At 36.8% G+C, this 11,702-nt stretch overlaps 1 protein-coding gene across 1 annotated transcript in view; it reads right to left on the bottom strand.

The window, feature by feature from the left end:
• fras1 (Fraser extracellular matrix complex subunit 1) overlaps positions 1–8,584 on the bottom strand; it is a 271,118-nt gene extending 262,534 nt beyond the window's left edge. The window contains exons 1-2 of the mRNA XM_017306806.1: positions 7,914–8,584; positions 1,264–1,295 (exon numbers count right to left, since the gene is read on the bottom strand). Of these exons, the coding sequence (XP_017162295.1) occupies positions 1,264–1,295; positions 7,914–7,983 (102 nt within the window). The 5' untranslated portion in view covers positions 7,984–8,584. The remainder of the gene's footprint in view (positions 1–1,263; positions 1,296–7,913) is intronic.
• Between the last annotated feature and the right edge of the window lie 3,118 nt (positions 8,585–11,702).

Consider the following 11,702-nt stretch of genomic DNA (forward strand, 5'->3'; position numbering starts at 1 on the left):
GCATATTTTAAATTCACTTCCTCTACAGATTTTTCTACAGGCAGATTTAATCCACAGTAACATTTACAGTTTAAAATGATAAAAGTGATAAGTGTCAAGCACCAGGACCAATGGAGTAAAAGAAAAATCTAATTATTTAACATGCAAATGTGTTTAACATGTCTGTTGGGTAAAAGTACAATTCTTAAGCCTTTCTGTATAATTTGGATAAATAATGGAAAAAGGTTTAAGTGATTTCTCGGCAACATGTAAGTTCACATTATGTGCCTCTATTGTATTTTTCTGCATGCACAACGCACTCTGAAATGACAACCTGCTCTTATTTCCCACTCAACAATTTCTAATGAAAAGTCACATAAATATGTTAATTGGGGTGTGTGTGTGTGTGTGTGTGCGTGTGTGCGTGCGTGCGTGCGTGCGTTTGTGTGTTTTCTTCAACATCCCACTTCAAGATTAAAATGTTGAAATAATGTGGTAAATACGCCAGTCTCCAATCAATTTTCTGGTTAAAACGTTGAATTAGGCATGAAAACAATAATTAAAACATTTAAAAACACTGAGAAAAGAATTAAACATTGAAGCAAAAAGCAGAGGAAAAACAGACAAATGTTCTGAGTCATTCTGGAAAATAACTTGACCAATCATGAGTCGTCTCTCCCAAGTTTCCTGAATAAATCATCTGATACGGGGGAAAAAATGACTAAGCTTTCTGGTTTTAGCTTCTCTGAGATTTTAAAAACTGACTTGAACTGCATTTGAGTGAATACATCAGCTTCTTCTGCAGGGGAACAAAGCAAACATGACTTATTTCAACAGCAAATCTAAAGCCAGAATACGAGCACAGCTGAAAGAGCATGTGATAAAAGCAAAAACCTCTTATTGCCAACACCCGACAGAAGCAGAAAATTAAAAAAGTTCTGCAAGCGGAGCAGCGGGAGCCTGACGCAGAGCAGCATCATCACCATTATCATCCACAAACTCAGTATCCGGCTTGCATTATAGATGAGCCGCATCCCCTCTGCTTCGTTTCTGACAGAGGATGTGCACTAATCCCCACTGATATGATATGTACTCCTTTTATCACCCATCTTTGCATGGAGACACTTAACAGCTTCATCTGTCAGTCTCACTAAACCGGCAAAGTCCCCCGTAAATAATGCATGAGCGTTTCCTCCGTCAGGCTTTGCAGACGAACCAAACTTTGCACCCAGATGAGGCGGAAATCTTAATTAAACAGCAAAAAGGAAGTTTTGAAGCACCTACCGCGTAGAGCGATCCCTCGAAGAGACAAGCTCCTGGGATGAAAACAGAGGAAGGAAACGGAGTTAGAGTCCGGTTTGGACTGAGTGAGGTCAAAATGACTGCAGGTGCTTTAAAAACACACACATGAGGAAGTAATTGATCCTATTCAGTGTGTAAGGTCAGGTTTTATGATCCCTTGGTGGGTTGTTAAGAGCTGTCCAGATTCAAAAAGTGATCAATACGTCTCAGCAACACAAAGAAAACCAGCAGATGGATAAAAAGATCCTGGAATCTGGTTATCCAGGGACTAAACGTGGATTACAGTGAGAACTTCAGATTTAAGAGATTTCATAAAATGTCAGGCAGTGTGTGTTTCTGTTCTAAGACGTAATATTTCTGAAAATAACATGGAATGATAACAAAATGTGAAAAAGTGAAAATGAAGGCAGCCTCACTAGACTGGCAATAAATTAATTAACCACATGATAAATTTAAATGAGCATGCTTTGTCAGTTTTCTTTTTACTCTCTACCAAAAACTGGATGATAAAGGTCTTCTGTCTGGTGCTTCGGTCTCAAAAAGCCCTTATTTTGAAGGGCAACTTTATGATAAATTTTATGTGTTGTTTCTGTTTTGTTGAGTTATTTTGGATATTTAAAATGTTTTCCAATTCCAGTGTTAAAAGTTCACTAGAATTCAAAATTTATCGATCCTTGAGAACATGTTCTTCCATTTTCATGCTATTACTATTATATTACCTTAAGATGGTCTAAAAATAATATAATTTATCGCAATAATTTATCATCCAGCAAACGTCTCACCTCGTTTTTAATTAGTCGTGTGTGTTAAAAGATCGGTTTTGCACCCCTGTGGGTGAGAGAATTTGACGCTGTGTTGAATTTTACAAAACTGGTTAAGATTCTCTCACCTCAGGATGCTGGATGCTTGAAGCTTAAAGTCATACTGAGAGAATCACTTTATTTTTTAATAAACTGGCTCATGTTGTCCTTATTCAAAGTTGGTCAGCTGATGCTTAAAAGTAGAAGGAAATACAAAACTTTGACATCAAAGCAAAAGAAGATCCTGTTCTGACCCAGTTAAACTTTTAATTTTATACTTTTCACATTACATATTAAGTATTAAAATCAGGAGTGTATCAAAAGTGGCTCGGATACTTTAAATACATGGCAACATAGAAAACAGAGTGACAGATATTGTACAACTGGATTAACAACATACTATAATAACCCGTCAGATCTTTCATGTGTTTGGGAGGAATATTGCATTTTAAAGGTCAGTGTTGATAGATTTCCAATTTCACTGAGTTTACCAGCTTCATGGTACAAATGCAATACAAAAAACAAGCAAGTTATGGCAAACTGGCATTTTGCAAATGTTAGCCAAGGCTAATTGTGTCATAAAATTAGCTGCAGATTACCTGAACACACGGACACTTAAAGAGCATCATCATGGAAGTGGGAGTATTTTAAATGGTTATATCGATTAATTGAATTTTAAAAACCGGCATATTCTAGACATTTTTTATTTAATATTAGAAATATATTGATAGATGCAAACCAATTCAATAAACATTTTCTTACCAACATTCCTTTGGTGAACACTTAAAGCAAAGGATGCATCTGCAGCTACGTAATGTGAAAAGCTCCGTCGTTTCTGCTGGACTTATCAATACAATGCAGAAAATTATCTGTTGATTATTTCTTTGAATAACAAATAATTATTGGATAGCAAAAGGTGCATAATAAGTGACTTTTTTCATAGAATTTGAACCAGGTGAAGCTAAAACTGCTACCTGAGGAGTTCAGGGTACAGAAAATATTTACAGAAAAAAGTAGTATTTTTAATTTAAATGCAAAATGTATATTTTTTAAACGGTTTTGGCTTAATTACTGCTCTGAGTTAGTTATATTTTCAGCAAGGGACCTTTTTCTGAGTCTGTATACTTCAGTTAACAAGTAAATAGATTACTAAATTAGTTGAGAATCATTTCAATAATCGATTAATCACAATTAATCATGACTAATCGTGATTAATCGATTCAGCTTTAGTAGTTTCCCAAAAGAAAACGAGTGCTGAAGGGCAAATCCTCCCATAAAACTATTAACTGACATTAAAACAAACCTTTCTGACATTCTGATTGAACATTTGATATTTCTTAGCCCCAATTAAAGGATTTAAGCTCATTTACATTCAGACCAACACAAACAGTGACCATTAAAGCCCCTCAAAGGGAAACAAAAGCTTGTGTCCCTAAACTGAGATGACAGGGTGGGTGTTGGTGGTAATCTCTGCTCAATTTAAGGGCCAAACGTTAAGAAAACACAGACAGACAGACGTACGGAGCAACGCCTCGGAACAGCTTGGGGTCCGAGCTCAGCGTCACACGACTGAGAAAACGTGAGACGTCTCAGGGGAAAGAAGAGCCAGAAGTAAACATTTATCATAAAGCTCTGAAAAAAAAACAGCCTACGGTTATTGTCCTCATTAAAAATGCCGACAGCAAATCTGTTAATGTCGCTGCTTTGTCATGTGTCTGCATGACAGAAAGAGAACTCAGCAAAATATAATCTGGCACTTTAATCAGTTCAGATCGAATCCACTGAGGAGGTTCATGTTGCACTTCTGCCAGTAATGAAAACTGTTTCCAACAGATCAGACTTTAAACCAATTACTGCAGGGCATTTATTAACCGATCAACCAACCAACCAACCAACCAACCAACCAATCGCCGTCTTCAGGAGACAAGAAAACGCTTCCTGTAATCTGGTCTGGAGTTTCATTAAGATTGTTTTCATAGGAGGTTTTGATGTAAACTGTCAAAGTGCATTGAAATGTTTTTGTTTCTGGTTTTATTGGACTGAAAATAAGATATTTTCCTGCACAGTCAGCAAAAGATTTAGTCCCAATTAAAATGTAGTGGTTTTGTTCTCGCAAAATTTCAAATAAAGCTCTTGCTTCTTCATCTATATAAGGTTTGAAATTAGCGTCCACATGGATAATTACAAGATTAAACATCCTGCAATTTTAACTTACTAACAAGATCACAAAACATGCTCATCAGTAAACTCAAAAAATTTCCAAAAGACGAATATTTTTGACTTTTGACTTTCAGAATGTTGCATTTATTTCTCAAAAAATTCAGAAATTGATCTCAATGTTTAAAATTTATTTTTAGCAAATTTTCAGCTGTTGAATCTCAAAAAATTTAGTTTTTTCTCCCTGAAAATTTCTGAAATCAATATTTCTGAGGCTTTTTTAGCACATTTTCGATTTTTGAAACTCAGAAATTATACTTTTTTCTAAAATTTTTCTGAAATTAATCTAAAAATTTCTGAGTTTTTCTTATATCAAATTGTTGATTTTTGAAACTGAGAAATTATCTTTTTTTAAATTAATCTCAATTTTTTCAAAAAAAAAATGCAGTTTTTTTCTAGAAAAATTTTGACTTTTCAAGGTCAGAAATGTCCAAGTTTTACTTGAAAAATTCTCAGATTCACTTAAAAAAATTTCTGTTTTTTTCTAGAATTTTTTTTTCTAAAATTTTTTTAACTTTTCAAGGTCAGAAATGTCCATGTTTTTACTATTTAAAAAAGTTCTGAGATGTTTTCTAGCAACTTTTTGACTTCTCAAACTCAGAAACCTCCCAATTTAAAAAATAAAAAATAAATTCTGGAAAATATTCAACCTTTCAAACTCTGACATTTCCATGTTTTTTGTAGAAAATTTCTTGGATTAATCTCAGAAATCTAACATTTCTGAGTCTTTTGGCAGAAATTTACTCCTTTTTCTATCTACATTGGCGCTAATTCGCCACCGTATTTGGAAGCTACAAAGGAACCTGAGCTAAAAGAATAAATATAAAAGCACAATCCTTGTCTTCGACTTCAACCCTTTGCCCACCCTCCTCTTGTTACCTCCTGCAGCCGTCGATATCGCTCCAACATTTATAGCTGATGTGTTTTATTTTCAGAGGAGCATCAAACTTTGAATGCTACTGAAGCAGCAGCTGCCGGGCAGATTGGATGCACGCTGAGATGAGGCGATTAATGATTTGGGGAGTAAAATATAAAGTTTTCAACGTGGATCTTTTCTTTCCTGGAGGTGATCAGAACTCAAAAAGGTTCAGGGAGGGGAAGAGAACAGTTCTGTTGAGGAACTGCTTCCCGGTTCTGCTTATGATTCTGTCTACGACGCGCTCTGAGACATGGGAAGCGGATACTGTAATTGAGCGCAGGCTGGGTTTTTTCTGATTTGATGCAGCCTGATAAATATTTAAGAGGCAACGAGGGATAAGTTTCAAAGCGTTTGGCTGTTTAGAGGGATAAAAATGCACAACTCACACAACAAGCTGTTTCTCCGGTCAGATTCTGGCACAGACTGATGAATGTGAAGCGTAAACAGTTAACAATAAAAACATGCGGTTGATCCTAATTTAGTCGGGGCTCTCTTTGAATTCTCAAACTGACTTTGAAGTTTTGCAGATTTGCAGATCAAGAGACGCGAAGTCTTCTCATTAACTGTGTGTGTTTTGTAGAAACACACAGCCTGTCTTTCAACCACTCAGGCAGGTTCTAATAAAGACTGAGATACTCTGAAAAATGTATCTGTCTAGCTACGTTTCTCCTGGCATTTTACTGTTCAGGTGGGGGGGGATTGCTGAAAAGTTACTAAAGCACAATAATCTACACACATCCACAGTTTCCATATGCATGTTGTAGAGGAGGGATTGCTGGAAAAGTTACTAAATCGACATAATCTACAAAAATCCACAGTCGCCTCATGCTTGTTTGGGTGGGGGAATTGCTGAAAAGTTACTAAATGAAAAATAATTGACACACATTTACAGCTGCCTCATGTTTTCAGGAAATGGGATTGCTGAAACATTACTAAATCAACAAACTATTCATATCCACAGCTGCCTTGAGCTTGCTCAGGTGGAGGGATTGCTGGCAAGTTACTACATCAACATAACTTAAGCACATCCATGGCCACCACAGGTTTGATTATGTGCAGAGATTGCTGAAAAGTTACCAAATCAGCATAATCTACAAAAATCCATGGTTGCCACATGGTTCAGGTGAGGGGACTGCTGAAAAATTCAGTCAATATAATCTGCATCCACTGTTACCTGATGCTTGTTCATGTGGAGGGATTGCTGAAAAGTTACTAAACTAACATTATCCACACACGCCCACCACTGTCTTCTTCTTTCTCAAGTGGAGAGATTACTGAACAAATTCCATCCATCCATTTTCTTTCACCCTTGTCCCTCAGTGGGGTCGGGAGGGTTGCTGGTGTCTCTCCAGCTAACGTTCCGGGCGAGAGGCGGGGTCNCAGGGCAACACAGAGACACACAGGACAAACAACCATGAACACACACTCTCACACCTAGGGACAATTTAGAGAGGCCAATTAACCTGACAGTCATGTTTTTGGACTGTGGGAGGAAACCGGAGTACCCGGAGAAAACCAACGCATGCACAGGGAGAACATGCAAACTCCATGCAGAAAGACCGGGGCCGGGAATCGAACCCAGAACCTTCTTGCTGCAAGGCAACAGCTCTACCAACTGCGCCACTGTGCAGCCCTACTGAACAAATTATTCAATCAAAATAATTTAATGCACAGCTACCACATGTTTGTTCAGATGGAGAGATTACTGAAAAGTTACTAAATCAACATAATCTAAGGACATTCATGGTTGCCACTTGCTTGTGCAGGTGAAGGGATTGCTGAAAAGTTACAAGACATAATCTACATCCACAGTTGCTTCAGGACTGTTAACATGAAACGGCGGCTGAAAAGTGACTAAATAAAAAATTTACACACACCCACAGTTGCCATTTGCTTATTCCAGTGGAGGGATTGCTGAAAAGCTACTGAATCAAAATAGTCTAAAAACATCCATAGCTACGCTCGTTCATGCAGAGGAATTGCTGAAAAGTTAATAAATCAACATAATCTAAAAACATCCATAGCTGCTTTATGTCTGTTCAGGTGGAGGAACTGCTGAAAAGTTAATGACTCTGTGCTATCTATCATCCATTTCTGGATTCTCTACCCACTGTGGGTAACGTCACTGAATGAGTAACAAACATGTTTCAACCAAAAATTCACCAGACACAAACTCACACCTGCAGCTTCTGTTAAAGTTTGATAAGTTTTTTATTGAAAGAAACCGATTCAGAAAAATTTATTGTGCCTGATTTTATTTCTTGTTACTTATTTTCATCCTTAAAAGTCCAAAATTTACGCTTAACTTTAGAATTTGGTCCATCTGAAGATGTAATTTTTAAATATTAAATGATTGATCATTTGATCAGTTAGTACTTTAGTAGACTTTTTACCAATACTTTTGTACTTTTACTTAATAAAAACATGTAGTAGTTCTAGTCTTACTTGAGTACATATTTTGGGTACTCTGCCCACGTCTGTGTAAAATGTAAAGTTATCATTCTGATCACAACTTTCTCCTCTCCACCAGAGAGAAGTGTGGAGAAAAATCACCCACAATCAGATCAAATTCCGGCTCCTCAGCTCTGCTGCAGAAGCGCATGATTGCCCTCCACAACTCCTCCTGACCTACATAACAAACCCGACAACTGGATTAAAAAAAAAAAAAAAACAGAGACCAAAAATAATACACCAACCGTGTGCCGCTTTGGGGACGGTGAGGACCCCCACCAGAGCGCCAACAAACACCCACCATCCGGCGCTCATGGTCGGACCTGCAGCGGGCGAGAAATCCAGATCCACTCCGGAGGAGAAACCCCCCTCTGTGCTTTTAAGCGTTTCTAGTTAGAAATAAAAGCGATTCCCTTTGTGCGTCATCGCTGCAGAGATCCAACAGAGCCAGAAGAAGCGAATGTATGAATATGTGTAAAAACAAAAAATAAGAATGAAAGAAATCAGGAGCGGAGAGACGGAGCGCGCCGGGTCCGAGTCCTGAGCGCTGCGCTCCGGGGTTGGAATGCAGCGCGATCCGGTAACCTGGGAAAGTATCCTCCTCTTCCTCACTGCTCGGTCCAACTCTTCTTCACTTTTTGAGATAAAGCCCCGCAGAACCAGAACCAGCAGTAGCCGGGAGTCCTTTAAAAGCCGAGGCGCATGACTGAGAGAGGCGGTCGGAGTTTGCAGCCACTTCTTCTCCCTCCTCTCCCCGGGAGGACGTCCCACCTCTGTCCGCTGCTGCCTCCACAATCCCGCCCTCCCTCCTCCACCGATCATAATCTCACATGATGGGGACTCCGCTTCTGCGGGATTGGGATTAAACCACAAGCGAGAGAGGAATTTGGATCATCTGAGGGATTCGCCCTGTAATCTCATTTACTGCTGCAAAATCTGAGGTTTATAGAAATAATGAATCATTTCTCCTCCCTGCAGGGTCTTTCTGCGCGTTTTCATTTTATTATTAATATAAAACTTACAGTACAAACTTTTAGCCTCTGGCAGACTATAAATGTCATTAAATTAAAAATGCAAAAATGTATTTACGGTGATTTTCTGGTAAACAATAAACATTTTAAATGAAATCTGTGCATCAAGTCGCCTTATTAAAAGAAAAACAAACAATTTCCAAACTTTTTGGGTCATCTATTGTTTTCTGTTTTTTTGGCTACATTTTTACCATTCTTGACTTGGGGCCAAATAAAATCCTTTCAAGGGCCACAAATGGCACCCAGGCCCCACTTTGGACACCCCTGACTTCCAGCACAAAGCCAACATTACAGGGCAGAACTAATAATACAACTTTATTCTCTTACTTCATTCCCTTATTAGTATAAAAGTAAAAAGTACTATTTCCACTGGCAGATTATTTCACCTGTAATATGGGAAACATGTATTGTCATAAGTGAAATAATCAATATTGATTTTTCATGAATATTAGGGATATGTTTACTTACTTAACACAAGCTCATGTGTCTTGCTGGAAAGTTACAAGTTAGTTCTGTTTTATTTCAAGCGCACTATGATATTTGCATGACAAACTAGACCAACTTGATATGATTTTGTGATTTTACAGTGTAATAAACCTCAGAGGACAGAAATAGAGCAGCTGCATTTCTACTGAGATTAAATTACGAGGAAAAACCCTAAACATTTTTAAAAACATGTCACCTTCATCCATTCATATACAATACTTTTATTTATGACATAAAATTCTGATAAAATCCTTTAAAATTTCTGTTTGAAACTTTTTAAATGCTTAAAAGTTCAGAAAGTATCATTACTTTAATAAATAATGTCAGAAACCTCACTGAGTGGTTTTGGATGTTTTTATATTATAAAACTCTTTAATCCACAATTAGCCTTTTTCTATGCACGTGGGATTAATATGGATCTTCACGTTATTATTTCCTTATCATGTATGATGCAGAACATACCTGATTCAGATCTCTTCGAGAAGCCAAGAAATAAGCCGTCAATTTACACCAAATGTGATGAAACAGGAAGCAGATGGTTGAGCTTTTCAAATGTTGATGTTAGAAGTATTTATTTTTTATCTGCAGATGCATCCTTTGCTACATTTCGAACAAAATCAGCTTGCGTGGTTAAATAAAACTGCGAAATGACAATATTTTCTCTATCCGGTTAATCGATACATTTTGCGGACCGCCATGAGGATTATGGAGTGCCGTAATTTGCCGGCAGCTGACGTAAACTGCACATCAGCTCAGAAAGCTAATAAATATATTCATAAACACAAAAACGAAGGGTATTATATCTCTAATTACAGTATATTTTAGTTACGTCCATAAACGTATGATATAGTTCCCTTAAATCATAATTTTTCATAATTAGGTCTGTATGTGTGAAGCTGTGTGTGTGTGTGTATGTGTGTGTGCATCAACCTGCTAGCTTACCTGCAGAGTGTAATGTTTAATCAGGAGTGCGGGCCTGAGATTCCACAGTGTCACATGGCAGAAACCTGATCTCACTCAGCTCTTTTGTCCTCTGCCAAAAGCGCAGATCAGAAGCAGTTTTACCTTTTTCTGCTGCTAATGCTGCTGCCGTCTGCACACACGGGCTAATTATAACCCACAGCTCGGAATCAGGACTTGTTCTGATGTCTCCGGAGATTCTACTCACTTCATTCGCTTGGAAAGGTCAGGGATAGCGTGAGATTTTACACCACAAATACAAAGAGATTTAGAAACCAACTATTTAACCAAGGTTAAAAACAAAAGAAAAAGAAAACCAAACATCTTCATTTGTTTCTCAGGAGTCTCCGGTGGTGTATTAGGGACATTATAGATGGAAAAAAGATGAGCAAATTTCGAGCAACAATAAAAAAATAAAATTCAGAAATTTTAGATTGTATGGGGGAGAAAACACAATCACATTTCTGAGCTTGAAAAATAAAAAAAAATGCCAGGAAGGTTTTTGAAATTTTGAGTTTAATCTAAGAAAGTAAAAAAAAAAAAAATCTAAGTCTTTTTCTCGTAAATTTCTGACCATTGGAACTGCAGTTTTGTCAGATTTTTTTAATTTTTAGATTAATTCCATATTTTGGTTATTACAAATTTTAGAGTTTTGAAACTCAGAAAATTCCCGGGGGATTTTTCTGTAAAATTTTCGACATTACATTAAAAATTTCAGAAATTTTTGAAACTCATAAATTTCCTAATTTTTTTCTAGTAATGTCAAAAGGTTAATCTAAAAATGTTAGTTTTTTAGTAGTTTTAGTTAAAGTTTAACTTTAACTTCAATTTTCTCGTGTTTCCTAGAAAATACCTGCCATTAACTCCAGAGTTTCTGGAAAGATGGGAAGGGGCGGGTCCTCCAAATTTCAAACTTTTGGAACTCAGATATTTCTCCGTCTTTTTCCCGAAAATTTCTGAGTTTTTTCTCACAAATTTCCAACTACTGCATCTCAGAAATTTCCTGGTTTTTCTAGAAAATTTCTGAATGATCTCAAAATTTCTTTTTTGTAGCAAATTTTTAACTTTTAAAACTCAAGTTTCCTTTTTTTTTTTCTAGAAAATTTCTTAGATTAATCGCAAAGTTCTGAGTTTTTGTCAAATCTTTTCAAAATCAAATTTCAAAATTTACAATAAATTTTTGGATTGAGGACACTAAAAAAATTGTTCTTACAGAAAAATGAAACAAACTGTGAATTAGAGAAAGTTATGTTTGGGATCGTTTTTCTTTTTTTTTGTTTTGTTAAAGATGAAATTGTCAGGTTCACCACAATGAACCTGACACATTTCCTAGCAGTTATAGAAGAACCAGACGGTTCTACCCTAAAATAAATCCAGTTTTAGTAGAACCGGATGGTTCTACCCTAAAATAAATCCAGTTTTAGTAGAACTAGACGGTTCTACCCTAAAATAAATCCAGTTTTAGTAGAACCAGATGGTTTTACCCTAAAATAAATCCAGTTTTAGTAGAACCGGATGGTTCTACCCTCAAATAAATCCAGTTTTAGTAGAACCGGA

This window comes from Poecilia reticulata, linkage group LG9, assembly GCF_000633615.1.
Source record: "Poecilia reticulata strain Guanapo linkage group LG9, Guppy_female_1.0+MT, whole genome shotgun sequence".
In the NCBI taxonomy this organism is placed as follows: domain Eukaryota; kingdom Metazoa; phylum Chordata; class Actinopteri; order Cyprinodontiformes; family Poeciliidae; genus Poecilia; species Poecilia reticulata.